A 27,898-nucleotide genomic window follows, 5' to 3' on the forward strand; every position below is an offset into this window, starting at 1 on the left:
ACCGCCGCAAGCTCTGATTGGTCAGCAGGCAGCTAATAGGAATGCGGTGTGGGCCCCTCCTAGGGCGCGCGCCGGGCGTTCGCGAGGCGGGGCTGTGGCGGCAGAGCGGGCGGCGACGCGTCGGGGCAGGTGAGCTGGGCGCAGGGACGCGGTGCGGGGGATCGCGCTGTCAGGCAGAGCCGAGGCGGCGCGCTGGCCTCGTCACGTGGGCCAGGGCGGGGGAGAGGGTGATGTGGCGCGACAGCTGCGTGGCGGGGGTGGAGAGGTAAGAGTGTCCCCGACCCCCGCCCTGGCGTGTGGTGCCCCGAGCCCCCCTTGCTCAGCCTCGCGCCCTGACATCTCGACCCCGAGGTCGCGCCCCGCACTGACATCCCATCTCACTTGGGCACCTCCACCTGACCCCGGATCACGAACCCCAGACACCAGAGACCGTGCCGGTCCGTGACAGCCCCACTTCCGGCTCGAGCCCACCCTGCCCGGGCGCTCGGCCTCGGTCCACAGCGGGGCTGTGATCTCGCCTGGCGCGCCCTGCCTGCCCGTCTCCTCACTGACCTTTCTGGGGCCCCCACCTCTCGCTCTCTCCTGGGTGCGCCCAGGTCTGTGCCCGGCTGTCACCGTCCCCCTCCCCCAGGGCCACAACGTGCCCTTCCCACACCAAAGCCCACTCCCGCTTGAGCCGGAGTCTGGCCACCCGCTTCTGTGGACGCCCCGCTTTTGCCATCCTTTGCGTCTATGGGGGGGGTGGCTGCCAACGAGAACGCCACCCTGCCCCCGGGCTTCTCGCGAGTGGTGACTTTGACCGATCCGATCCGGAAAGGCTTAGCAGCGAGGGGCAGACCCTGGGTAGCTGCCTGAGCCTGCATCTCCTGCCCGGGAGGGGTACGGAAGGCTCGGCATCTGGATGCCGCTGGGCATCTGGGTGTTGCTGGGCGGAGGAGACAGGATCCCTGTGGCCTTTGGAGGAGCGCCGTGAAGCCAGCCAGGAGACACTGCTAGGGTAATGAGTAAAGGTTGCACACATACAGCTGAACCGAGAGGCCGCAGCCCGGTGTGGACCTGGGGTTGATTCTGCTGGAACTTTTCATGTCCCCTCCAGTCTGATTTGCATGTGCACAGCGTAGGAGGAGGCTGGTGGCTTTGTCCTCGCTGAAAAGCAGTGATGTTCCCTGGAAGGCGTCTGCAGTGCCAACAGGTCTGCTTGCGTCCACAGTACTGGAAAGTTCCGCAGGCTCACTCCACCTCCAGCTGCCCTGCTCCTGCCCAAGTTCCTTGGGGTTTTCCGTCCAACTTAAGCAGATGTGGCTGGGGTGTGCTCAGGCTTGTGTATGCATGTAGGAGTGTGTGGTGCACATTTCTGTGTATGAACATTTTATATACATATATATGATGTGTGTATTACGTGCTCAAATTTTTTTGTATTTCTGGGGATAAACCCCAGGACCTTGTGAATACATATCCCCAATCCCTACATAGTTGAACTTTGACAGTGTAATTGATGTACATAAGTAAACACACATGCACATACATACACATGCTCAATAAAACTGTGCAAAAGGGCATACAACTGAAAAATGAAACAGGCTGGGTGTGATGGTGCATTCTTGTAACCTCAGGTACTTGAGAGGCTGAGGCAGGAGATTGTGAGTTTGAAGCCAGCCTGGACAAGTTAGTGCAAGACCCTGCTGGGGAGTACAGGTTTGGGGGCGGAGGATTTGCTCAGCAGCCTGGCAAGGTCATGAGTTCACTCCCCGGTACCAAAACAAATTCCTCAGAGTACAAGTAAGGGCTGAGACATAGCTCTCTGATAGACCCTTCTAGGATTTGTTCCCATCCATTGCAGAGTGGGTGGGGACCAAGGAGGTCTTTTTCTGCCTGCCTGAACCCTGTCATTTTCTGGGTACCCCTTTTGGAATAATTTATAGATTTTCTACTAGAGGTACCTGTTGACTGGAGTAGGGAGTGGGTATCTTATCTGTCTCTTTTTTCTTCGGTACTGGGGACTGAACTCAGGGCCTTTACACTGAGCTAGGTCTCCAGCCCTTGTTTTGGAACAGGGTCTCGCTGAGTCACTAAATTCGACTGGCTGAGCTCTCCTGCCTCAGCCTCCTGAGTACTGGGCTCACAGATGTATGTCCCCCTCTCCAGCTGTCTCTATCTCTTGAACCTCTGCATGAGCTGGGGTGGTACTGAATGGCAGAGCATTTACCTAACACATGTGAGTCCTGGGTTCCAGCACCAGCACCACCTCCAAGAAATATTAAGCCACTTTTTTTGTTGTTTATTTTGATGTTTTTTTCTTTTGGTTCTTTTTTTTTTTTTTCCGGTCTGTTTCGTTTTTATCGGTACCAGGGATCAAACTCTCGACTGCCTGGTTGCAGGGCAGGCGCTTATGCCGCTGAGCTAAATCCGCAGCCCCTCTTTTGGTTCTTCTGAGACAGGCTCTCACTGTGCACTTCAGGCTGGCCTTGAGCTCACTTTATAGCCTAGGCAGGTCTTGACCTCATAACAATCCTTTTGCCTCAGCTTCCCAAGTATTTTGATTGGTTTGTTGTATTTTTATTTATTTTTTGATACCGGGACTCAAACTCAGGGCCTTGTGCTTGCCAGGCAGACGCTGTGCTACTGAGCTACATCCCCAGGCCAAAGACAGGGTCTCACTATGTAGTCCAGTCTGGCCTCAAACTTGCAGTGATCCTCAGTCTTTTGAATGCTGGTGGGATTCCAGTCATGCGACACCACATCAGGCTTATTACGCCATTTTTGCATTGAATTTCATTGTGTATACCACCAGTGCCTGACCTGTGATTGCTTAAGCTGTTGTCTGTATTTTGCTGTCACGAATGTGGGCAAACAGAGTTACGTGTTGGCAAATATATAAACGCACACTGTGTTCTTGGAGCTTAGGTCCAGTTTGCCTCTTGTGTGAGCCAGGTCCAGGATGCACCTGCCGTGGGGTCACTGGTCTCTGTGTCTCAAGCTGGTGGGCTTCCATTTCCTCCTCTGTTCAGTTCTTATCAAATTCCAATCTGTCTGGGCTCTGAGGTACAAACAGTCAGGAAGGCTTCTGATCCCTGGCCTCTCTCTGATGTCCTGGCTCGTGGCATGGGGATCAAACATTACACTTCTGTCTCTCTTCCAGTTGGACTAAAGTTCAGGAGTCAGGAGAGTCCCTCAGCGGTGCCCAGGATGAGCCCAGGCTCAGAGGGCAATAGGCTAATTCCAGGGGGTGCTTGGGGTTTTGTGCAGGGCACCCGAGAGGTCTCGATATCTGGAAGAATCATTGAGCTGTTGTTACTTTTCCTGAGCTGCAGATGGAGCCCAGGGCCTTGTGCATGCTGTCCTGTGGAGCGACAGCCCCAGCAGCTTTCTCTTCTCTTGCATCTAGCGAAAGAAAGACCAGGAGCCAGGAATAGTGGCACATGTGTCATCCTAGCTACCAGGAGGCTGAAACAGGAGGATTGCAAATTCCAGGCTTGCCCAGGCAACTTAGCAGGATGTTTACTCAAAAAATAAAAGTCTCCAAGCTTGGCATGGTGGCACATGCCTATAATCCCAAAACTCAGAAGACTGAGACAAGAGGACTATTATGAGCTTGAGACCAGATACTGTCTCAAAAAACCAAAATAACAATAAGAATAAAAAGGTCTCAGTGGTAGAGTACTCCTAGGTTTAATCCCTAGTTATACACACACACACACACACACACACACACACACACACAGAAACTGGGCATAGAAGCACATGTTTGTCATCCCACTATTCTAGAGATTGAGGCAGGGGTATCTCTTTGAGTTTGAGGCCACCCTGGATTACATAATGAGAGCCTGTTTTAAACCAAACCAAACCAAGCCAAAATTAAAAGAGAAAAAAGACAAGTGTGGGGTCAGATTGAGATAAACCAGATGCCAGGGGCTGGGCCCTGTTTTGTGTTTCTCCTCTAGGCCAGGCCTTACCCCCCGCCAGGCAGCATCTGGTCCCTCTCTGCCAGCCTAGCAGGGGGGAGGCTGGCAGAGGATCACTGATTGGACCTGAACTGGCCACTCGTTTGGGTTTTGCAAGAACCAGGCTGCAGCCAGGGCCAAGGTGTGACTTGGGGTGCACACTGGGCTCTGTCCCCAGCTCTGCCACACAGTGGCAGTATAAAAAAAACTTCCTAAAATCTGTATTGTGTACGTGGGAGTAGAAGATGTTAGAAGAATAAAGCTAGCGGCCAGGTCAAGAAATAGGACGTTGTCCCTCGGTAACCCCTCCCTGGTCACGGTGCTATTTTTAAAATGTGCTGTCAGTGTTTGTTTTCTCCCCGGGTACCTTTTGCTATGACTTCTTGACTCCAGTGCTGAGCGCCCAGATTCTAGGGTCCTCACAAAGTTCTGTGGAGAGAAGGGAGGCCCAGAGAGGAGTGAGAACCTCTTCACACAGCATCCTATAGTGTATCCTTACAACTAACTCGTTTAGGACAGTTGTTACTTTTCCAGAGCTCCAGATGGAGCCTGGGGCCTTGTGCATGCTGCACTTGGGACGCTGAGGCAGGAGGATCCTTGCAAGTTCGAGACTAGCCTGTGCTACTCAGTGAGCTCAAGGCCAGCCTGAACTGCACAGCAAGACCCTGTTTCCAAAAGACAAAAAAAATTGTCCTACTTCTTTTTTTTTATTTATATTGGGGAGGGGGGTGTGGAGACAAGATCTGGTCACAAACTCTCAGTGATCCTCCTTCCTCAGCCTCTGGAGTAGTGGGATCACATGCATGCGCTACCACACCTGGCATGCCACACCCGATTTATAAAGTGAAGGTGTGGGCTGGGGCGTGGGAACCAGCTATGCCAGGGCCCACAGAGGCCAGAGATGCCCAGTGAGACAGCTGGGGGAGAGGTGGGCTGCAGTATCCCGCGCAGGGCAGTGGTCCTGGCAGTATCGCAGCTTCTGCTCCATCTCTGGTCACATGTCCTTGTGTGGGATGGGGTGAGAAAGTGAAGACAGTCATGTCTCAGAACCACACGAGAATAGTTCCAGGACCCGTCACAGCTCCTTCTCTAAAATGGCAGAGTATTGTTTTGTTTTGTGTTTTGCTTTGCTTTGCTTTGTTTTTTGATACTGGGAATCAAACTCAGGACCTTGCGCTTGCCAGGCAGGTGCGTATGCCACTGAACTGTATCCCTGGCCTGTTTTTTTTTTTTTTTTTTTTTTTTTGTTTTTTTTGAGATAGGTTCTCACTATGTAGTTCAGGCTGGTCTTGAACTCACTATGTAACCCAGGCTGGCCTCCAAATCAAAGCAATCCTCTTATCTCAGCCTCTTATCTCAGCTGGGATTATAGGTTTTTGAGACAGGGTCCTGCTATGTAGCCCAAGCCAGCCTTGAACTCACTATTAGCCCAGTCTGGTCTCAAACTCATGGAGACTCTCTGACTTTGCCCTCCAGAGTGCTGAAGTTAGTCTCTAACCAGCAGGGCCCTAGTGTTTGTGTAGAACACAGGTGGATCAGGAGCCTGATATGCTGGGAAAGCTGACTGCTGAGTTGTTCAGCTGCATTGTTTGTGCAAATTCCACCAGCTCCACTGGACACAATGTTTCTCCATACTTTTCTCCTGCAGAGCAGGAGGCCGGGTGTCTGCACGTGCATAGGCCTGGTCCCCACATAGCTACTCATCTCCAAGTTTTCACACCCTGAGGGTGGAACCCAGGCTCTCCCCACTGATCCCCATCCCTGGCCCTTTCTGCTTTTTGATATGGGTTCATTGAGTTGCCCAGGCTGGGCTCAAACCTGGGGTCTTCTAGCCTCAACCTCCCTGAGTGCTGTGGGCCTGGCTTCATCCTCAGTGTCTGCCACAAGTGGTCCAGGAAATGCCTGTCTAAGGGGCTCAGTGCCAGGGTAACTGGGTCACATGCCACTGTGATGGAGACTTCAGGGTGGGACCTCAGCTTTCGGTGCCATTCCTGCTCAGCCTGGAGCAGCTGCTCTGGGTCAGAGAGGGTGGGGAACCTCAGGCCAGGCACAGGGCACAGCACACAGAGGCAGATTGCCAGGCAAGAGGTGATGAGGGAAGCACAGGGACACAGGCAGGCATGGCTTGGAGGTAGCCAGGGGGCAGGGGCATTTCCTACTCAGTGGTTCTTGGGTAAGCAGCAGGGCCTCATCAGCCAGGGACACTCATGCTACTGGCAGAGGTGAGAAGAGAGTGACCTGTCACAGTGAGTGCGGCAGAGAACTACTGAATGCTTATTGCAGGGCAGAGCAACTAACTTTAGGGGAAAGTGAGGCTGGAACATTTAGGATGGGCTTTGAAGGATGCAGAGGAGTATGCTGGTGTGGGAAAATGCAGCCAAAGCAGAATTTAGTATGTCCCAGGAATTTACTCATCTAGCACAGAACTTTGAAGGCTGACTCGGTGCACAGTGCCATACTGGGCCTCGTGTTGCAAGAATTTAGGCCTTGCCAGGCACAGGGGTACATATCTCTGGGAGGCTGAAGCAGGAAGATGGCAAGTTCAAGACAACTTAAACACTCAGCAAGAATTTGTCCCCAAATGAAAAATAAAAAAGGGGTGTTAGGGCTTTTGGTAGGGCAGTACCCAGTTTGGGATGCAGGACTGCAGCATGCCAGATGTGCACTCTGCCCCTGGGCTGTGGCCACCCCGAGTGCATCGCCATGACCACCTGGCTGCCCTCCCCTGTACAACAGTGGGGCCTGACCACAGGTGCCAGCCTGTGGCGGCCAAGGCTGCCCGCAGCACCTCCCCTATGGGAAGGCCCTGGGCCCGGAGTCCCTGTGCTCACACAGGGTCCCTGGCAGGTGTGTCCCAGGCCTCCTCCCATGCCCGCTGCCCCTGCCCTGGAAAGGGAGGCCCTCTGAGAGCCGGGCAGCCCTGCCATTCCACGGTGATGCCGCAGGCTCCAGGACAACCTGAATGCTTGATTTTTAATATTTATTTGTTATGGGGCCAGGGATTTAACTCAGCAGCATAAGCACCTCTCCAGCAAGAGTGAGTGGTGGGTTCGATCCCCGGTACCAAAAAAAATGTATTTGTTTGAGGTCATCACACTGAACTGTATCCCCAAGCTCTTAAAAATTTTTTTAAATTTTGACATGGGGTCTCAGTACATCTCAGAGACGCCTGGGCTGGGCTGGGACTGCCGATCCTCCCACCTCAGCCTCCCAGAGAGCACCCAGGCACACGTGTCCGCACACTGCTCCCAGCCACCTTGTACTTGAAAGTTCAGCGTGCAGGTCAGTGGCATCATGGACACCCACGTCACTGCATGACCATCACTGCCACCTGTCCCCAGTGGGCCGTTCACCCTACACTTGTGAGGAGCTCCCTCCTGTCGCCCTGCATACCTGTCAGGCCCTGTTTGTTCTACTTTCTGTCCTCGATGTTGCCACATGTCTGCTAAGACCTTGGCTGTCTTTGCCCCGGTGCCACATGTGGAACCTGGGGCCTCTGGAGCCAGGTGGGCGCCCACTGCCTAGCCACCTGGCCCTCGTGCATAAGCTGTCCTCAGATCGCTTGCAGTGTCTAACTCGGGGCCAATGCCGGGGCTTTGCCACATAGGGCACTGTGACAGGAGTGGGGTCTGTGCCCAGCTTTGGGTGGCACTTGGGGCACATCTCTGTTATTTTCCCAAGGCGCTGGGGAGGGCAGGCAGGAAGGCTCTGTGCCACCCAGCCGCCCCAGGGCCCTTGGCGCTTACATTGTATATTGTAAGACAGAGTCTTGCTAAGCTGGCCTTGAACTCAGGATTCTCCTGCCACAGCCTCTTGAGTGCTGGGATTCCAGGCGTGTGCCACCATGCCAGGCTTGAGCTGTGTGTGAGACACCCGTGAGTTCCATATTCACAGTTGAGTCCTGTCCCCGAGGTGGCTCATCATGGGACCGCATGGGCCAGTGTCCAGCGTTCACGTTCCTGCCGAGCCTGTGAACAAATGACTGACACTAAACAGGATGCGGGGGAGATGCCCGCAGACATATGCTGAGCGCCTCTCGAGCATGAAGCCTGACCCTTCGCAGCCTACCCAGAGTAGCCAGGACCAGGTGACCCCTGGCGCCTCCAGCCCCAGCAGGTCCTGTGTGCTGGCTTGGGAGGAGCCCTGTGTCCTCAGGGACACCGAGTGACAGCAGAGCCCCTTGTGTCCTCAGACCCAGCCAGTCCTCCTAAAGCCAGTCTGCGTCACCCATGGTTATGGCACACTTGGTCCTCACAGTTCACTGCTGCAGGGACAGTGGTGGGAGAAGAGGTTGCTATGTTTGACACAGACACAGAAGGTGCACTGGGGCTGTGACCATATAGCTGCCCAGCCCAGATGCAGGCATTTGTTCACTTCTAAGCCCACCTGGATCATCTCCCATGTGACCTGGTTTGGGCTGCTGGGAACCTGGGGGTGCAGGCAGCATGCCCCAGTCCAGCCCTTCCTGTCCTGTGCCTAGCATGCGCCCGCTGCGGGCGTCCCTGGTGCAGACTAAGGAAGGAGGCTGTTGAGTATTCAGGCTGTGCAAGGCCCACTGTGGTCTCTGCTCTGAGGGCCCCTGGGGCAGTGACCCCTGCCTTTCAAGCTCCAGGCGGGCAGGAGGTCTGCAGTTCCTGAGGGGCTGGCTGAACCTCCATCTCCTGGGTCTCCTGGGCAGCCCCTCTGGCCCAGCGGTGGGTGGTCAGGCCCCAGCTGCTGCTCCAGGCTGTCCAGCGCCTGCCTCTCCACCCCACCCACCTGATTCTCAGCCCCCTATCCTGTCCTGTCCCGTCCATGCTATCGTCCATCTGTGGGCAAGCACCTCTTGCTGGGGAAGGGACCCAGAGCCCACACATTCTCAGCAGAGGCTCTGCCAGAGTGACACCCTCGTTCCTTTTTACTGCAAAACAGGGTCTTGAACAGTTGTCCCGGTGGGCCTCAAATGGCAGCCCTCCTGCCTCAGCTGCCTGATGGCTGGGAGACCGGCCCCATTCCCAGCGTTCATCACATTGTTTCTTCTCCTGACATTGTATTGGGGAATAACTTTCCCAGGCACTGATCTGAGCTCCCCAGGTTCCCAGTTCCCTGCATTCTCTTTCAATGTCAGCATCTTGGCTGCGCACTGGGACCTGGACTGGTCAAGGCGCAGCTGCTTGGCCGTTAGGTTTGATGTCTCAGGGCTGGGGATTTAGCTCAGCAGCATAAGCGCCTGCTTTGCAAGCAGGCAGTCATGAGTTCGATCCCTAGTACTGATAAAAAGGAAAGAGACAAAAAAAAAAAGTTTGATGTCTCCTCACGGGCAGTGTGACACTGCACAGCCCAGGCACAGTGTTGGGCTTCCCACTTCCTGCCTGCCCCTGTGCTGCTCCTCAGGGCTTGGTCCGGGCTCTATGCACAGGGGAGGTTATGGGGTGTGCTGTGAAGTTCCTCACATGTCAAGGGCACCCGGTTACCAGCTGTAATCTCCTGTGTATAAAAGCTCAGTGAACACTGTCCAACAGAAAGACACCTCAAAAAAATGCAACATCGCATCTGTCCTCAGCCGCTGGACTCAGTGCAGTGGCCACTGTCACACTCTGCCATCCCCAGTGTCGAGATGACTGATGTGGGAACGTTCAGACTACATTGGGACATGGAGGCAGCCCGGAAAATGCGGCTGGAGACCCTGAGGAGGGAGCACTCCAGAGCTACTGCAGGAGGCGGGCGGGCATGCGTGCAAAGTGGTGGGGTGGATTCGAGTGCGATGCATGGCCACATAATAATAAGCTTTCAAAAACCCCTACATTCCACCGGGCCTGCTGATGCCCACCTATAATCCCAGCATTTGGGAGGCTGAGGCAGGTGGATCACTGTGAGTTCAAGACCAGCCTGGCCTACACAGCTGGATCCTGTCTCAAAAAATTAAAAGTAAAGTAAAATAAATTTTAAATATAATATATATATATATATATATATACACACACACACACACACATATATATATAGTCACTGGGTTTTTTTGGTCTTTTTTGAGACAGAGTCTCACTGTGCATGTCAGGTTGGCCTGCAACTCGATGCAACTCATGATGATCCTCCTGCCTCAGCCTCCTGAGTGTGGGGACTGCAGGTGCGCTACCACACCCAGCAATTCTATAGTTCTTTAAGGACCTGGAGAGTCCTTGTGTGACATGCATCAGGCTAGGGTTCCATTCCCAGCACCACAGTAAACAAACACTTCCTGTCCTGGGGTTCCAGGTACTGGTGCTGGGCCAGGCTCCAGAGAAAGGCAGGCCCGTGGGTCCCGTCTGATCAGGACACCCCCTGGCCCCCTTCTCGGCCTCCCCATCTGTGTCTCCTAAGGACACTGAGTCATTGGCTTGGAATCAGTGGTGCATTTGTCCACGGGCTCCCTTCAGTGACATGTGTGAAGGCCCTTTCTCCAAGTGTCAGGTTCTTGGGGGCACATACCTGTCGTCCTGGTACCTGGGAGGTTGAGGCGGGAGCATTGAAAGTTGCAGCCCCGCCTAGCAACCTACTGAGACCCTGTTTTCAAGTAAGAAATAAAAAGGGCTGGGGATGGAGCTTATTGCAAAGGCCTCGGTACCTCACAGAAAAGGGGGAGCAGGAGGAAGAGTGGGGATCTCAGCAGCCCCTTCGAGGCCATCTCTGTGACCTCGCTTCTACTTCCTAAGGTTTCTTCTGGCAGGTACCTTCCCTGGAGCCTGTCAGAGCCCAGGCGGACCTTTGACCCTGGCCTCCTGAGCGGAGGTTGTGATTCACAGATTCAGCCTCCTTGCCAGGACCCATGTGGCAGGCCCCTGTCCCTTGCTGCTGGGGACAGCCATCCACTGCGGCCTTCCTGTGCCCATGCCCGTGCCCAGAAGTTTTCTTGGGGTTACACTCCAGTGCCAATGGCTGGCTGCTGTCACCTGCCGCTGCCTCATGCATAGAAGCTCAGGCACCCCCGTTAGCTGTAATTAGGGTACTAGCAGCAGAGCTCAGAGCCCCGCTAAGCCCAACTGTGCTGTTGAGCGGTGCCCCATGGCTCCCACACAACTAGAATGCATGGGTCAGGGACCCCGAGAGCTTCCCCTGGCTCCCCAGGCCCAGCCACGCTGCCAAAGACCAAGTGGACACCCAACCTGTCCCCGCAGCCACCAGCCCCACTGTGTGACCTCGGCCTTCTGGGTCAGCCTGCTCTGCAGGTACTGGGTCAGAGAATCACAGTCACTGTCACATGCAAGGGCATCCTTGGCCACACAGGGAGGCCTGGCTCATGCCCTTCTTTCCGCAGGACAAGGAGGCGCCGCCACGGGAGGCCCCGGCATGGGGAGTGGCATGAAGGAAGCCTCCATGCGCCTGCATGAGGACGCAGACACCGTCCTGCCCTCCGCCAAGGCAAGTCACCTGCCCCCTGCCCCAAAATTCACCCTTGCATCTGTGCCCTGGCTGGCAACATCCCAGGGTGGAGGGTGGGGAGACACTGGCCGCCCTCTTTTCCACCTGAGGCCCTGCGGGTGACAGGAAACCAGACAGTTCTGGTGAAAAGGCAGAGACTCCTTGTAATCCCAGCACTCAGGAGGCTGAGGCAGGAGGGTCAGTCTGGACGATTTAGTGACTCAGCAACATTCTGTCTCAAAACAAAAAGTGTTTTAGGAACAGCACTGGGGATGGAGCTCAGTGCAGAGGCCTTGGGTGCCATCCTCAGTACAGAAAAAAAAGAAAACTCGGTGTCTCTGTTCACTAAGGGCTGAAACATCCTCACTTAGCTTCTCCTGGTGGAACCAGAGGCACCGGCTGGCCTAGCCCCACAGCCTTGATACCAGGGCCAGAGCAGGGCCCGAGGGCGGCTCACAAAGTCCGCAGGGTCAAAGGCTGGGCTGGAGTCATTCTCTGGGCCTCCTCACCTTTCCCCCAGTCCCTGATGGCACCCAGGAGCAGCAGGCTGGCAAAAGGGCTCAGTGACCTGGGTGGTTTGGGCCTTCCAGGCAGGAATGTCCTCTCCACGGCCTGCACAGCCACACTAGGATGGCCCAGCCACTGTCCCAGGGCCGAAGGAGGTTGAACCAGAGAGGCCACACAGCGCCCCCTAGTGTCAAAGGAAGAGTGAGCATTTTCAAGGTCCACCTGTGGGTCACCTGCCTGAGCTGCACCAGTGTGGGAATAAGTCACAGTCATTGCCCCAGGGCTTGCAGCTGCCACTGAACCAGCATGATGTGGCCTTCTCACTGGTCCCCAGCAGAGCTGGCAGGTCATAAAGGTCAGGGATGCTGCTCCTGAGACAGGGCTGGTGCAGGAGGTCTCGGGAGCAGACAAGGTATGTTGCCTCTGTGCCTGGCACCTGTCCACACTCGGACAGGGCTGCCTCTGTGACCCTTCCTGGGGGCAGCCTGCATTCAGAGCTGCCTCGGGAACCCCCAAGCACCCATACCTCTTATATCCCCAGGGAGCTGGACGTGGTGATCCCAGCACTTGGGAGACTGAGGCCAGTGTGAACTACATAGTGAGACACTGTCTCAAAAACAATAGCCCAAAAAACATGGGAGCCACTGTCTTTGCCACATGACCCGCAGGAGTCCCCAAAGATGAGGAGATGGAACCGACCCCAGAATTCACCCTTAGAAATTTGTACTCACTGTGGATTTTGTTCCTTTAGGGAGGGCTGGGCCCACGGAGAGGGTACTGGAGGTATGGGGGAGGGGCTCCTGAGTTCCATAGGCTGAGGGTGGGGCGGGTCACAGGGCCACCAGCACACATGGAACAGGACTGGGAGCCAACCCAGGTCTAGAGGCCACCTCTTGTCCCAGTACTCCAGGAGGCTGCGGCAGGAGGATGACACGTTTGAGCCCAGGCTTGACAACTGGGCAACTTAGCAACACTATCTCAAAATTTAAAAAGGGCACTGGGTCACACAGCTGTGACCTTGAGATGGGAGGGCTGCCACCAGTTCAAGACCAGCCAGGGCTGTGTAGTGAGATCCTGGCTCAGACCAGCAAATGGGGTGGCTTGCAGCTCCACATCATGGCCCAGGATTCTGTCCCCAGGACTGAGCGGGAGTAAAGGCATCAGGTCTGCTCTCCTGCCCCTGTCTAGACCTCAGACTCGCTTGGGACCTGGCATGACATTGCCCTGCTACAGGCACATGGGCTGGGCAGGGAGCAAGGTTCTCGGGGGATGGGGCCTCGGCCATCAGGGTCCCCTGTCCACTTGTGGGCCCAAAACCAGGAGCCTGAGATGAGACCAATAGAGGCCAGGGACAGATGGACAGACCCCAGGGCCCCTTGCTGCATCCTGCCACACCTCTCAGGCCCCTGTTCTGACAACCGGGGTGGGGGTGGCGGTGAGGGGACTGTCCCCCTCCTCTCCTTGCTGATACTGCCCGGTCCCCTTGCAGAGAGACCACCGTCAAGTGCTGAGCTCCCTGTTATCTGGCGCCCTAGCTGGTGCACTTGCCAAGACGGCGGTGGCCCCCCTAGACCGGACCAAGATCATCTTCCAAGGTACGCACTGCTCTCTGTCCCCTCTGGAAGCTGCACTGGGCAGCTCTGTCCTGCAGCCACTGTCACTGAGTCCTGGAAGCCAGGCAGCTCAGTGGACAAAAGTGGTTTTGGACACTAGGAGCTCACAGATGCCTGCCTCTTCCAGCACCCAGGAGGGTCTTTCCTGCCCTTTTTGGCCTGGAGTGGGGTCCAGGCAGTCTGGGCTGGTGGCGTTCCACGTGTTGTTGTGATTGGATTGTGGGCCCCCTTGTCCTACAGATATCACTTCAATGACCACCTTTTCCAATAGCCTGACTGCAAGTCAGGTCCCTTGGGGAGGGCCACAGTTGTACCCAGCGCAGACGCCAGCTCCATCTCTCTGGAGCTGACCAGTGTCAGCGCTACCTGAGATGATGCCTTAGCCTGTCACATCAATGGTCACTGCTTCCTGTCCAGGGCCAGGTGGGGGACATCACACACCAGGGCTTCCATCATCTGGACTGGTCCTCCTCTGTCACAGCTGGGTGGTGGGCGGGCAGGCAGGAGCTCTGGAGCCAAGGTGGGCGAGCGCGCTTGGGACCAGGGCTCCCCCCACCTGGTGGCTGGTGGCTGCTGGTGCAGGAAGTCCAAGCCAGGATGGGGCGCTGAGTGCAGATCCCAAGAGCTGGGCCAGTGGAGACCTTAGCCGTGCAGGGGTGCTGAGGGTGAAGGAGGATGAGGTCCCTGTTGGGGACCACAGACCCTGTTATTGAGGGGGGCACTGGCTGGAGTTCTGTCCTTTGTGTCTCAGTCTTCCTCTTATTTTTTTTTTCTCCTTTCAGTGTCTTCAAAAAGGTTTTCTGCCAAGGTGAGTTGGCCCCGGGCGGCAGAGAAGGTGCAGGGTGATCCGGGCAGGGCCACTTTCCCCTTTCCTTCCTTCCATGCACCAGCAGCCCCTCGGCTTGATCTTTCACCCGGGGAGTTAAGAGACCTTCTCACGTTTTTGGGGTGGTGCTGAGCCCTGCCTTCATCTGTGGTTTACAGTTAAATGCAGTCAGGAGTTTCCGGCTGAAGAACTCTTATCTTTTTTTTTTTGTACTGGAGATGGGGCCTAGGGCTTTTGCACTGAGCTACATTCACAGACACAGCCCCCCATTTCATTTTTATTTTATGTGCTAAGTTGCCCAGACTGTGTTCCAACTCTGCAACCTCCTGCCTCAGCCTCCCTGAGTGCAGGGAATTTTACGTGCGCGCCACCAGCTAGCACCAGGAATGCCATGTGCATCACGCTTACTCTTCCTTGCAGACCGGGCCTCCATTCATTCGCTGCGCAGCTCCGGGGGCCCAGGGCTTGTGGGGAGGACCCCAGGCGGGAAGCAGAGCTAAGCAGGTGATGTCTTAGGCTGTTCTGAAAACGAGGCGGAAGGGTGATGACCTCTCCCCTTTCCCCCAGGAGGCCTTTCGGGTCCTCTACTTCACCTACCTCAACGAGGGCTTCCTGAGCCTGTGGCGCGGGAACTCGGCCACCATGGTGCGCGTGGTGCCCTACGCTGCCATCCAGTTCAGCGCGCATGAGGAGTACAAGCGTGTGCTGGGGCGCTACTATGGCTTCCGCGGAGAGTGAGCCCCGCCCCACTTCCCTGCCCCTTGGCTAGGTCCCGCCCATGGGCCTAATTGTCAGACCTCGCCCCTCTACCAGAGCACGCCCCCTCGACCCGCCTTCCAGGCTAGGCCCCGCCTTTACTATTGCAGGTCCCTCTATTAGGACACGCCCCTTGACCCCGCCTTCTCTGCGCGATCCCTCTTGACCGCTGCTTTCCAGACCAGGCCCCGCCCCTAGCCTCTGGTCTGCATCTTGGGTTGTCGAGTTCTGGTCCCTGAGCTGCTCCTTTGCTCGGACCCTGACGGCGCCTCTACACCGAGCCCGAGGCCCGGGCCGTGGACTGCTGTCCCCAGGACTTAGGTGGAACCTGCACTCCTGTAGGGACGGGAAAGACGCAGCAGGCCCTGCAAATCTCAGAATCAACCGCCCTGGACACCTAGCCCGCGCGGGTGGGGTGGGGGTGCATCCTCGCGGGGTCTCTGCGCACCCCAGCGCCCGGTCTCCTCTCCCGGTCAGGGCCCTGCCCCCGTGGCCTCGCCTCCTCGCAGGCGCGCTGGCGGGAACCACTGCTGCTTCTCTCACCTACCCTCTGGACCTGGTCCGGGCCAGGATGGCTGTGACCCCGAAGGAAATGTAAGTCCTGTGGGGTGAGGTCCCTTCTGCATGCTGCTCGGACCTGGCCAGAGGTGGGGGTGGGGTTCTCGTGTAGTGCAGAGGATGCTGCTGAGATCTGCGCCCCAATCCTGCCTGGGCCCAGGGCCAGGCCTGGTGTGCTTGTTGCGGGGTCTGCGGGCTCAGTCCCCTAGCCCCCGACTTTGAGCAAACCAAGGGTCTCCTTGAGTTGGGCACAGATCCACTAAAATCCAGTAACAAAAGCCAGGCATGGTGGCACACACCTAGGAGGCTGAGTCAGGAGGATTCCAAGTTCAGATCCTTCACAAGATCTGGTCTAAACAATGGGGTGGGAATGTGGCTCCGGGGTAGAGTGCTCCTGGGTTTGATCCGCAAAAGACCAACAACAACAGCAAAAAAGGCATGGAAGCCAGACCCAGGCCCAGAGGCCTCAGGAGGAGCCAGAGATTAGCAAGTGGATCACTGATTCTGCCCATTTAGTCTGCTGTCCTGGCAGGTACAGCAACATCTTCCACGTCTTTGCCCGGATCTCGCGAGAAGAGGGGCTGAAGACGCTGTACCACGGGTTCACGCCCACTGTGTTGGGCGTCATTCCCTATGCCGGGCTCAGCTTCTTCACCTATGAGACGCTGAAGAGCCTGCACCGAGGTGAGGGGTCGCCCCAGGGGCCGGGCAAGAAAGACCAAGTCCCGTTGGGTGAACCCAGCTGAGGACCCAAAGTCCACAGCAGTAGAAGCTTATTGTCCAGGCACTTCTGGGGGCCCGGGTTCAAGTCTTACATACCTGGGGTTTATGTTTGTTTGGGGTTGCTTTTGTTTGATTTTTTTTTTTTTTTCCGAAACTGGGGATTGAACTCACGACCTCGTGCTTGCCAGGCAGGTGCTATGCCACTGAGCTAAATCCCCAGCCCTGTTTGTTTGATTTTTTTTTTTTTTTTTTGTCTTTTTCATTTTTATCGGTACCGGGGATCGAACTCACGACTGCCTGCTTGCAAGGCAGGTGCTTATGCCGCTGAGCTAAATCCCCAGCCCCTTGATTGTTTGATTTTTGAGATAGGGTCTTGCTGTCTAGTCCAAGCCACCCTGGAACTTGTGATCCTCCTGCCTCAGCCTCTCAGTAGCTAAACTGGCTTCATGCTGCATTTGAACATCGACTTTGCAGAGGCCAGAGGCCTGGAGCCCCGCGGACTGGAGCACTTCCGGTCTGTGGACATGCAGGCATCAAGTCCACAGGACCCCCACTCTACGCTGCTCAGCTTGCTTACCAAAGAGGGAGCCTGAAACATGACAAGCCTGAGCTCTCCCTGCGCCCGCTGTGAACAGGTGGCAGCATTTTGTCCTGCCGGCCCAGGTGTGTTTTGTTAAAAAACAAAACCAGCCAAAGTCAACAGCTGGTGATCCTTGGCACTGCTCCTCTCCCTCTTGGCCGCAGCGTCCGTGGTGCTGGCTTGGGGACAGGTTGGCTGCTTGTTCTGTGGAGCTCCAGTTCCCCGCTGCTGGGTGCGCAAGCTCGGTGCCCTAGGGCCCTGAACGGAACCCTAACCCGAGGTAAAGCCGGCTCCAAGGCGCTCTGCAGAGCTGTTTAGGGTAAAACTTCAAAGAAGTCATCTCTGAAGGTTCAGGCCCCAGGAAGGGTTTTTTAAAAAAAATTTCCATTCGGTGGGCAGTGACTCCAGGGTTTCACTTTGTGGAACAGGACGTTTGGTTTGGTTTGGTTTGGTTTGGTTTGGGTGGTGCTGGGATGGAACCCAACCAGGGCTGCACACATTCCAGGCAGGTGCTTGGGTCCCCAGCTGCGTCCACAGCTGTAGTAAGGGGGGACCGCATTCACGTGTCATTGTGTTATAATTCTGTTTGTTACCAGTTATTGTGACTCTTCCTGTGCTTGCTTTTAAAAGTTAAGCTTTATCATAGGGAAGTGGGGCTGGCTTTAGCCCAGTGGTTACTTCGAGTCTGGCTTTCCAACCTCCCGGGCCGATTAGTCCGGTGGTTCGAGACCCGCTGGCACTCTCCAGTCCTTATTAAAAAAAAAAAAAAAAAAAAAAAAAAAAATATATATATATATATATATATATATATATATATATATCTTAGAGAAGTGTATATAACAGATAAAAAACTATTATATTGCTGAGCATGATGACCAACCTGGGAGGTTGAGGCAGGAGGATTGCAAGTTCAAGGCCAGTCTGGGCAACTTAGCAACCTAGTGGGACCCTTCCTGTCTGTTGTTTTTGGGGGGGGTAGTTTGAGACGGGGTGTTGCTCTGTAGTGTAGGCTGACCTTAAACTCGCTGTGTAGCCCAGGCTGGCCTCGAACTCACAGCCATCCTCCTGAGCGCTGGCGTTACAGGGGTGCACCACCACACTCCGCTGATCCCTTGTCAGAAAATAAAAACAGGGCTGCAGGTGGATCCCAGTGCGAGTCTTCCCCCACCTCCCCATATATACATGTGTGGTTTATCGTCCTCCATAGTTCCAGGCCCCGAGGATCAGTGGGGTCCCGTGCATACTAGTGCGAAGGCTACCTTGCCGTGACTTACGCGTGGCATCGGGCCGGGGTGGATCTCGGGGTGCGGGTTTGCCTCGTGTGTGTGGCTCCTTCCCTGGTTGCGTCCCCAGAACCACAAAAACCCAGCTCCACGACAACGACGTGGGCGCTAGGGGTGCACACATAGATAGGCCTGCGTGCACCCCCCCCTTGGCAGCCATTCACATCCTCGCCCCTCGCCCACAGAGTACGGTGGTGGCCGGCAGCCCTACCCCTTCGAGCGCATGATCTTCGGGGCCTGTGCCGGTCTCCTTGGCCAATCGGCCTCGTATCCGCTGGACGTGGTGCGGCGGCGCATGCAGACGGCCGGCGTCACAGGCCACGCATACGGCTCCATCCTGAGCACGCTGCGGGCCATCGTGCGCGAGGAGGGTGCTGTGCGCGGCCTCTACAAGGGCCTGAGCATGAACTGGCTCAAGGGCCCCATCGCCGTGGGCATCAGCTTCACCACCTTCGACCTCATGCAGATCCTGCTGCGGCACCTGCGGAGCTAGAGGCCCCTTGGGCGCTGGAGCCTGCAGACACCACTGTGCCGCTGGGCCACGCTGGACAGTGAGGGCCCTGGGCTTTCGGAGCAGCCCCCAAGGCAGTACTGAGAGGACACTGTCGCTGAGACCGCCCCTTCCGAAGGTGTTGGCAGGGGCCGCTCATCCTTGTGGCGCTGTGACCTTCGAGATGCTGCTGACCCCGTGCAGGGGGGTGGAGCCTTCCTGTCCCTGTATCCTGATCTGAGTGCGTGCCTGCCGCAGGCCCCTCCAAGACAGGACTGGCCACTCCCCATCCGTCTGTCCACCTTCACACCCTCTCCCAGGGTCCCCAGGTCTCCCAGGAGCAGGCATTCTTCCTGATCCAGTTCATACCTCCCCACGAGGGCCCCATGACTGGACCACGGCTAGAGCCATCTTGGGCTCAGGGCTGCTCCCTGGGGGGGGGGGTGCTGCAGGATAAAAGCACCCAGGCCATGCACACCCTGCTCCATCAGATGCCACAACTTGACACTCATGCCTCCCCAACCCCATACTTGAGTGGGGTCTTGTCTCTGATGTGGAACCACATGAGGTCCCCAAGGGGTGATCTAATGGAGGTCCCTGGTGTCTTTGACCCTCCCAGGAGGGGGCCCCCCAGACAGTGGGGTGGGGAGTGTGAAAGGCTTGGGGGGTCACAGAAACCCCCCCAGCCAGCTCATCTGGCTAGTTCTCCTGGGCCTTCCAGGTACCACAAGGGCCCATACAGTGTTTCCTAATGACACTGACTTTATTTTTGGATGTGACCTTGTGAACCTGGCTCTGTCCCCACCAAAGCCCTGCTGGGTGCCACCCTGTTGTGGCACGGTTGCCACCTGAAGCTGGGATCCTAATGGGTGGGCTGGCCCGAGTACACTGTGACCAGGACGTTGCTGCCTGTATCTGTGGCTGTGAGGGCCCTTCGGCTTTCCTTGCATGTGTCCCCTGCCTGTCACCAAGGGCCCAGGCAGCCAATGTGGCTGAGGAAGGAACATTGTCTCTGTCCAACTCTGCAGAGCCCAGACTGAGCAGGAGAGGCTGGGGCTCTGTGTGCTAGGATGGTGGCGGCTGGGCAGGTAAGGACTGAAGGGTTGGCTCACTCAGGCAGGTGACACCAGGCTGAGGGCTGGCTTTACCCCTGTTCAGGCCTCAGGCTGAGCGTGACAGATGTGGCCTCAGGGTCCCCGGGACCCACAGGCCCATGTGCCTTCCTCGGGTGGTCCCTGCAGCCACCCTACACTGGGCGCTGGGCCTGGTATGGAGTTGTATTTTAATGCCATGAAGACATTTTGTTTATATATAATGTTTATATTTTAAAGGTTTGTGCCAAGAGAGTATATTTAATAAAAACCTAAATGACTTCTCCCTGGGCTTGGTCATGCACTCCACCACGTGGATCCCATTCGCACACGGTGGTTGCTCCATTCCCAAGAGCAGCTGCCTTGGCTCAGCCAATGCGCGTCCACCCGGGGACAGGGGCTTCGCAGCCTCCCGCCCCCAGCTGGGGTGTTAAATTCGAGGGGGCCGCAGGCACGCCACTGCACTCGGTGAGGAGCTGCAGACGACGCTGAGGCATGCAGAGTGGCAGCCCGGACCCTCACTTCAGGACCAGGACGGTTGGGGGTGCGGCTAGCAGGCCGCCAAGTGCTGGTGGAAGTAGAGGCCGAAGAGGCTGGAGACAAGCTGGCAGGCAGCTGTCCACCAGATGAGGAAGGCCAGGATGCCGCGGAACAGCAGGGGCGTCGCCAGGCCTCGAAGGACCGCTGCGATGCCCGCTGCTGTGCGCTGCGCCTCGTCCTCCAGGTGGCCAGCACTGGCTGAGGATGGGGCCACCGACAGCGGGGACGCTGGGCCTAGGCCCCAAGAGTAGCAGCCTGTTGGAGGGGGTGCAGGGCTTGTGGACGGACACAGGACAGGTCCACCTGCGGCAGCATCCCAGTCCCAACCTGGGCCCGCTCTGCCTCCGCCCCAGGTGCCACCCTTCCTTACCGGCCTCTTCTCTGGCCCTGCCCCACTACAGACCACGCCCCTTTCCGCTTAGGTTCCTCTCGCCCGGTCCCCGGGCTACCCCGCTTTCACGGCCTCAGCAGTGGTCAGCCGACCTGAGGCTCCTCCTCCCTACGCCCAGGTCACCCCCGCACAGCTCGAGCCCCATACTACCCCAGCCTCCACTCAACCCCAGCAGTGCGCTGCCCGACCCGAGGCTCCTCCTCCTCCAGGCCCCGCCCCTCCCCCTACAGCTCCTCCAGGCCCCGCCCCTTCTCCAACAGCTATAGCCTCGCCCTATCGCAGGCCACGCCTTTTCAAGCTTAGGCCCCCCTCCGGCCCCGCCTCCAGTAGTGGCGGCCTTGCCCGAAGCTCCGCCTCCTCCCGGCCCCACACACGGTCAGGCCCAGCCCCTCACCCAGAGACTTGAGCAGCAGCGTGCAGTAGAGCGTGAAGATGAGCGGCGTCAGGTACTGCAGGGTCACCACTGTCACGTAGCAGGAGACCCGTACTACCTGGTGGGCAGGGGGCCGAGATAGTTGTGCGAGGACCCGGCCCGCGCGGGCACCACCCCGCCCTCCACGCCTGGATACTTCCCTACCCGCTGCTGGATCTCGCGCGCCTCCACCTGGCCGGCCTCCTTGCGCAGCTGCTCCACTCGCGCCTTGGCTAGGCACAGGTAGGCCTGCAGGTGGGGCCGCGTCACCACCAGGCGCAGCAGGCACAGCACGACCAGTACCCACAGGCGCAGCGAGTCGAAGGCCGAGTCTGACAGCCTACACGGAGAGAGGTGGTGAGGGGATCTGCAGCAGGACAACCCCCGGCCCCACCCCACCTGTGCCCACGCACAGGCCCCGGGGTGATGCCCCGGCGGGCTCCTGACGAAGGAAGTCCCGCGCGATCGGCTTGGTCCAGAGCCACAGGGCAAACAGTGGAGACAGGAAGCTGGTGTGCAGAAGGAACCTGGGGCATGGACAGGGACCCTGGGTGAGACCCTGAGTCCCATGGTGCCGAGCCCCCACCCGAACCCCCACACCGCTGGCCACGTAACTGCAGCAGGGGTCGGTCTTCTGCCATGGTCAGCGCATCACGGTGGGTCTGGGCCAGGCGCAGGCCAGGGAAGGTGAGGAAGGCACCCAACACGGAGCCCACCATGGCCAGCCCCACGCGGATGACCACGGTGGCCACAGGCAGCCTGGGAACACGAACAGCTCAGGGTCAGGGCACCCAGGAAGGCCCTGGCAGGTCCCCACCCCTGCCCCTGCCCAGCACTCACGCCCAGTCCCAGCCCAGCTGCTTCAGGAGCGGCTCCAGGTTCTGGGTCACGCTGGCCAGGCCTGGGCAGCAGGGAAGAAAGAGCAGGTCCTGTTTCGCCAAACTCCACCTCCATGCCCGCTCCCGCCCCTACACCCTGCACGGTGGTGGCCAGGCCTGTGCAGGCACACGGGTGCCTGGTGCTGGGGACTGAGCCCAGGGCCTCTGGCATGCACTCAACAGGAGGCAGAGGCAGAAGGATCCCCTGCTGAGCTGAAGACCAACGTGGGCCACGTAGCGCAATAGTGTCTCAAAAACAAAAATAACAAAAGACAATTAAAACATAAATCAACTGAAGTGCTGGTAGGGTGGCTCAACATCGAAGTAAAACGGTACATTTTTGATGTGGGGCTGCAGGGCTGAGAGAGAGGTGAGTGGCCCGAAAGCGCCTGGGTGAGGCTGAGGCACGTGAGGCGCTCTCCCCTTGGACCTGCTGAGTGGTGCTGGAGAAACCAGGCCCCACCCCTCGCCTGGGGCGCCCCCTACGTACCCGGCTCCAGGCCCAGCTCTAGCACGTCTTCCCGCACTGCCTGCACCAGCATGGCCAGGAGGAGGAAGAGGAAGGCGGAGGCACAGCACACAGCCCGCTCACCACCTTGCACGCTGAAGTACAGTTGCGTCAGTGTCGCGAGCACCTTGCTGGTGTAGCTAAGGACCCAGCTGTCATTCCCTCTGGAGCCCAGGGCATCGAGGCTCTTTAGAGGGGCCTGGGCCTGGCTTTAGGGCCCCAGATAGAGTGTGAACTTGGGTGTCTACTCCTGGGATGGTGGCAGGGGCTAGGAACTCCAACCACAGAACACAAAGAAGAGAAAAAGAACCAGGTGTGTGGGAGCATACGCTTGTCACTCGGCACTCTGGAGGCTGAGGCAGGAGGGTCCCAGGTTCAAGCTTGATTTGGGCAACCTAGTGAGACTCCAAAGGGCTGGGTGGGGTGTGGCTGTGCTAAGCCTCCCGCCCCATCCCCGAGCTTGGCAGGCAGGATACATGGAGAAGGCCACGATTAGCAGGCACCAGAACACGGAGATGTTGGCCTCCCGCGGACCCAGCAGGTAGAAGTAGGCCTCGGTGAAGAGGTACACACCGCCCGCGTACACCGAGAAGTCCACGAACCACTGATACTCCAGGAAGAATCGCAGGACTACAGGGCACAGGCTCAGCCACTCGCTGTCCCCCTCCCCTCTGTGTTCTCACCCGGCGTCCCCTGGGGGTGCTGACTAGGGCCCGAGGAGGGCTGTGTCGGGCCAGGGACAGATTACCTACGGTGTCCACCTGGGTGAGGGGGCAGGTCTCCAGCTGTAACGGGACATCCCGGGGCACCAGCAGTGGCTTCTCATCACCGGGGCCATTGGGCCGTCTGAGGTGTGGGGCAAAGAGGGCGGGGTGAGATCGGAGGCCAGGCCCTCCTCACTGGGGCGCCAGCTCCTGGCTGCCTGGGGTGGGGCCCTCCACGGCTGCCCCGAAGCCTGGGAAAGCCAAGTCCGTGGGGTCACTCACCGATCCCGCCGGCCTCGGGGCTTCTGTTTCTCTGCCAGCGCCCGAAGCTCCTCCTCCGACGGGTGCTTGTATCGAAAGAGACTGAGGGCAAAGATGGGGGCAACGGAAGGGAAGAGGGGAAAGCAGGGACCCCCAAACCCGAGTGCTGAAACTGGCGCCCTGGGCCAAGGAGGACCCCCACCAGAAGGCCCTGCGGTTGCTGGGGCTGCCGCAGGGAGAGGAAATTTGGGGAGCCACGCACAGTGCTCTCGGGGGTCCTGGACACCCTGAATGTGAGGAAGATTTTGGTTTCCATCAGATTCCCAGAAATGGGCAAGAGAAGGCTGGAGCCTGGGAAGTTGGGTAGGGTGGCGCCTGTGGAGAAGGCTCCCCGGGTGTGGTCACATCCTCGCAGTAGCGAGTTTCAAAAATACCCCTAGTCTGGGTGGGTGTGATACACGCATACAATACCAGCACTCGGGAAGCTGAAGCAGGAGAGTTTGAGACCAGCCTAGGTGCATAGTGAGTGTGAGGCCAGCCTGAACTGTTTAGCGAGACCGTGCCTCAAAAAACAAAACGAAAGAAAACCCAACACAACTAGTTTGGGGGTGGGTGGATCCCTGGGACCGAGAGGCCGGCTCTTGTGGCCCCGCCCACTATGGGCGGAGTTCTCCCGGCTGCTTCCCGCCGGCGTAGCCTGGGTCACCGGCAGGCTCACCTGCCGTTGCAGAGCAGCCATCTAGCGAAGGAGCAGTATGGAGCCATCCTGTGCATGAGAGTGGCTGTGAACAGCGTCACCACCAGCTGCACGCCCAGAACGGCCTGGGGGAGGGGACAGGACGGGCAGTGTGCGCCGGGCAGCCGGCTCCCTTCCTCCAGAATCCAGGCTATTTATAGAGGAGCCATGCAAGAAGGAAGAGGCGGCGGAGGGCAGGCTCCCCGGCCGGGCTGGGTGGCATCTTGGGGAGGGGACTCGGGCTGAGACCTTCCCCCCACTTTCACTCAGCCCCACGCAGGCACCAGGACCCAGCAGCTCCTCCGCAAAGGGCTGGCTGGGCGGCTGGGGAGCAGGCATGGACCGGCTTGGAGCAGGCCTTTGCCTCAGATCTGGGACTGCACTTTCTCCTTCGGAAATAGGGCGCTGCCTACCTTGCTTCGCGTACCCCACACTACCGCCTCCCCCACCCCTGCTTTAAATGACCCTCCAGGGACCACGCCTTCTTTCAGTGTTCCCTCTGTGAACTGCCTCCTTGGGAAGCCATCTACACTTTGGGTTGCTCCCCGGTTCACTATAAAGCCTTACACTTTGTGATTGGTTTTTTAGCCCAGTTTTGTTCTGTTTTTTGAGGACAGGGTCTCCCTATGTAGTCCAGGCTGGCTTTGAACTATGTGTAGCCCAGTGTACTGGCAGTGATCCTCCTGACTCAGACTCCTGAGTGCTGGGATTAGGGCAGTGCCACCATGCTGGATTTTGATGTTTTATTTTGTTTTGTCTTTTTGAGTCTGGGTCTCGCTATGTAGTTCAGGCTGGCTTTGAACTATGTGGCCCAGGCTGGCCTCAAACTCATGGGTATCCTCCTGCCTCAGCCTCCAAGCCCAACTGACAAGTTCTGCCCAGTACTGACCTTTTAAGCACTAATGCAAAACACAGTTTGAAGCTGAAGCCGGGGGTTCCTGCCTGAACACAGTAAATAACAATTTGCTCACAGTAATTATGTAATTAGGGAAGATTAAGCACTCTGGAGAGCCATCTACTATTCTGATGCTACAAACAACAACTGAAATAAAAAACCATTACCTTAATATTAATATTAATATTAATTTATGGTTAAAATAACCCTTTAATCAGGTAAAATACACTCATTTTACTTTTCATTTTCTCCTTTCTATGGCTTGGGGGGAAATGCTACATTTCATAGGAAAAGTTCACTCAGAATGACTTCTCAGAAATCCACCATTAAAATAACCGATGTAGCCCAGAGTGTGTGAAGCCCTTGGCTTGGGTCTCAACAAAACAAAACACCCCCTAAAAATGACGAGGTGGACTGGGGTGCGGCTCAGGGTTAGAGCCTGGGCTTAAGAAGCACGCGGCCTTGGGCTCCCAGGGAGCCATCCCCCCAAAAAAACAATTTAAACATAAGAAGTCGGCTAAAGGGCACTGCTTTGTGCCTGGAACAGGTAAACTCTCAGTACTAAAATAAGGCTGAGGTGCCAACTTCCCGGGGGGGCTCGAGGTCCCACCCATCCCAGTGCAGCAGGGCAGGGGCCCCATTCAGTGACGCTGCTCCAGGACTTGGGGCACCCCAGCAGCGTCCCTCTGCCTTCCTGGGTGACCCCAGCAGAGCATCACGTCTTGCCCCAGAGACCCCCGAACCCTCCTACCATTGTCCCCCGAATCCTGCTGTTGGCTGTCCCGACCATGCTGATGAACCCCTAATTCTCTCTGCAGCTCATAAGCAGGGGTCCCTTCGCTCCCATCCTGGTTCACCTAGGCTCGAATAGGGAAACAGGCTGCTTCCTCTGCTAAGGCTTCCCGGCAGCACCGGGCAGTTGCTCACGCCCTATACTCGGCTCCATGCCGGCCCAGAGCTCGTTTTTGGTTTTTGCTTTTTTGGTATCAGAAATCGAACTCAAGGCCCTGCGCTTGCCAGGCAAGTGCCGCGCCGCTGAACTACATCCCCGGCCCCAGCCCGCAGCTCCTGCCGACTTCCATCCCGCAAAATCCTTTCCCAGGTTCGGGCTCCTGGAATACAAGACTGCTAAAAATCAGGGGTGCTTTCCTGCGTGTCGCCCGCCTGAGAGCGCGGTCCCGCTCAGAACCAGGTCCCACCTTCAACCCCGCCCACCACCGCCCTTCCGCAGCCTCAGCCAGCACCCCTCACCCCTGCAAAAGTCCTGGACCAGCACGCTGCGCACCCCAGTCCCTTTCCGTCCCTAGTCACCCGACCTCATGGCCTGGCCTCATCTCTCGGGGACCCTCTAAGCCTGACGTGCGCTCCTATGTCCCCAGGGTCCTCCCCAATGGACTCTTGTTCCCAGAGTGGATCCAGCCAGACTTGAGTTCATCTCTGCGGACTCCAAACGCGCACAAGTCCTCACTCTTTTTCATAGGGTTCTGCAGCCTCAAAGTACCTAAAGCGCCCCTAGAGGTTTGCAAGAACCCACAGAAAAGCCCAGCTGTGGGGTGCACACCTGTCAGCCCAGCACGTGGGAGGCTGAGACAGGAGGATCGCTGCGAGCTCGAGGCCAGCCTGAATGACACAGCAAGACCCTGTCTCAAGCGCTTAAATAAATAAATGTATCAAACTGTATGCATAGGTAAATAAATAAAGGACGACCTTAGAAGGCTTAGGGGCACGATCCCTGTAGGCTCCTCAGAGGCCCTCCTTCAGCGACCCCTGCGCCTTCACAGAAGGCACCAAGGCCCCAGCGCGATCCTGCGTCCCCAATAGTCTTCGATTCCCACGAAGAGAATCCGTCCCCTCAGTGTCTCCCTGGATCCCGCAGGGGAACCTCTCGAGCAGCGGGACACTCACCATGTCTCCTTAGGGAACTCCATGCACGGGCACCGCCCGCAGCTAGAACTGACCAATTAAACTCCGACTCTTGTCTGATGAGCATCACGCGCAACCAATCAACAGGCTTAAGACTGTCCAATCACAAAGCAATTGCTCGCAATGCATACCGGAAGTTGTAGTCTTAACGCGTTGGCGTGAGGTCCGACCCCAATTGTAGTCTGGACTTTGCCTGGGACGCCCATGTGGCCGAGCTTGGCCTGAGCCCACGGAAACTGCTCCAAATATACGGATGTCGAGTATTTTGTCCACATCACGGTAAGGCTTAGTTGCCTTACACGGAATACAAGTATTCGCCACCACACATGGCTTTGTTTTTGTTTTTGTTTTTGTTTTTGTTTTTTTCTTTTGTTATTTTGTAACTAGAATCAAACGGCTCCCTGCAGGGGACAAGGATCTTAATATAGCCTCTAAAGCCACGCCCTCATGACTTCACTGAGGCTCCGCCTCTTAAAGGCCCACCTCTCAGGATCTGATGCTTGCCAGGCAGGCGCTGCGCCACTGAGCTAAGTCTCCAGCCCCACATCGGAGACTCAACATCACTGTACCTCAGTGCTCCCAATGAGAATGGAGGACGCGAGCTCATTTTATTTTGAGACAGAATCTCATCAAGTTGCCTAAGCTGGCCTCGAGCTTGCCGTTCTCCTGCCTCAGCCTCCCGAGCAGCCGGACGGACAGACACGTGACCCCAACCTGGGCTTGGCAGAAGTTCTGGTGTTTGATGACTGTCGCTCACCTCTGACCCAACTAGATCTGCGTACACTCCGGGGTTTGCAGCGTCTACTGGGGCCCAGGAAACGAACCCCTCAGGGATAGAGGGGTTCTGAGAGCGTCTGTCCAGCGTCTCTGACCTACCTTGGACCTACCTGTTGTCCGGGGCCACA

At 57.1% G+C, this 27,898-nt stretch overlaps 2 protein-coding genes and 1 long non-coding RNA gene across 9 annotated transcripts; 1 reads left to right on the forward strand and 2 right to left on the reverse strand.

Moving 5' to 3' along the window:
- Slc25a42 (solute carrier family 25 member 42) lies at positions 1-20,031 on the forward strand. 5 transcript variants are annotated; one of them, XM_063228031.1, is made up of 9 exons: positions 1-129; positions 11,215-11,322; positions 13,319-13,420; positions 14,221-14,246; positions 14,832-14,998; positions 15,498-15,614; positions 16,111-16,262; positions 17,046-17,161; positions 18,350-18,519. In XM_063228031.1, the coding sequence occupies exons 1-8, from the start codon at positions 42-44 to the stop codon at positions 17,141-17,143; spliced, it is 858 nt and encodes a 285-aa protein (XP_063084101.1). In that variant the 5' UTR covers positions 1-41; the 3' UTR covers positions 17,144-17,161; positions 18,350-18,519. The 5 variants fall into 5 exon arrangements, with proteins under 5 accessions (XP_063084101.1, XP_063084097.1, XP_063084099.1 ...); XM_063228027.1 differs by lacking the exon at positions 17,046-17,161 and having other exon boundaries at positions 18,350-20,031; XM_063228029.1 differs by lacking the exon at positions 18,350-18,519 and having other exon boundaries at positions 16,776-17,480.
- Positions 3,793-9,887, reverse strand: LOC134470960 (uncharacterized). The gene is made up of 2 exons (XR_010040249.1): positions 7,688-9,887; positions 3,793-4,370 (listed from the first exon to the last, which is right to left on the reverse strand). It is a non-coding gene; the product is annotated as an uncharacterized LOC134470960 (long non-coding RNA).
- Tmem161a (transmembrane protein 161A) lies at positions 19,954-27,048 on the reverse strand. Of its 3 annotated transcripts, none has more exons than XM_003465201.5 (12): positions 26,976-27,048; positions 24,158-24,261; positions 23,461-23,541; positions 23,223-23,320; positions 22,951-23,104; positions 22,457-22,605; positions 21,929-21,989; positions 21,704-21,847; positions 21,502-21,615; positions 21,254-21,428; positions 21,071-21,167; positions 19,954-20,540 (listed from the first exon to the last, which is right to left on the reverse strand). In XM_003465201.5, exons 1-12 carry the CDS (start codon positions 26,976-26,978, stop codon positions 20,296-20,298), a joined length of 1,425 nt encoding a protein of 474 aa, XP_003465249.2. In that variant the 5' UTR covers positions 26,979-27,048; the 3' UTR covers positions 19,954-20,295. The 3 variants fall into 3 exon arrangements, with proteins under 3 accessions (XP_003465249.2, XP_063084094.1, XP_063084095.1); XM_063228024.1 differs by lacking the exon at positions 26,976-27,048 and adding an exon at positions 25,065-25,085; XM_063228025.1 differs by lacking the exon at positions 24,158-24,261 and having other exon boundaries at positions 26,976-27,006.
- Positions 27,049-27,898: the final 850 nt, after the last annotated feature.

Source organism: Cavia porcellus, unplaced genomic scaffold (assembly GCF_034190915.1).
Source record: "Cavia porcellus strain 051 isolate PalLab524CR breed Dunkin Hartley unplaced genomic scaffold, mCavPor4.1 scaffold_17, whole genome shotgun sequence".
In the NCBI taxonomy this organism is placed as follows: Eukaryota; Metazoa; Chordata; class Mammalia; order Rodentia; family Caviidae; genus Cavia; species Cavia porcellus.

What these genes read in the sequence shown, in the direction of transcription:
- Slc25a42 (XM_063228027.1), top strand. Translation starts at nt 42, where the DNA reads ATGCGGTGTGGGCCCCTCCTAGGGCGCGCGCCGGGCGTTCGCGAGGCG. An exon ending in GACCAAGATCATCTTCCAAG is followed by an intron (nt 13,421 to 14,220) that starts GTACGCACTGCT and finishes TTCTCCTTTCAG; the next exon opens with TGTCTTCAAAAAGGTTTTCT. An exon ending in TACTATGGCTTCCGCGGAGA is followed by an intron (nt 14,999 to 15,497) that starts GTGAGCCCCGCC and finishes TCTCCCGGTCAG; the next exon opens with GGCCCTGCCCCCGTGGCCTC.
- Tmem161a (XM_003465201.5), bottom strand. An exon ending in CTAATCGTGGCCTTCTCCAT is followed by an intron (nt 22,606 to 22,950) that starts GTATCCTGCCTG and finishes TAGCTACACCAG; the next exon opens with CAAGGTGCTCGCGACACTGA. An exon ending in GAAGACCGACCCCTGCTGCA is followed by an intron (nt 21,616 to 21,703) that starts GTTACGTGGCCA and finishes TCCATGCCCCAG; the next exon opens with GTTCCTTCTGCACACCAGCT.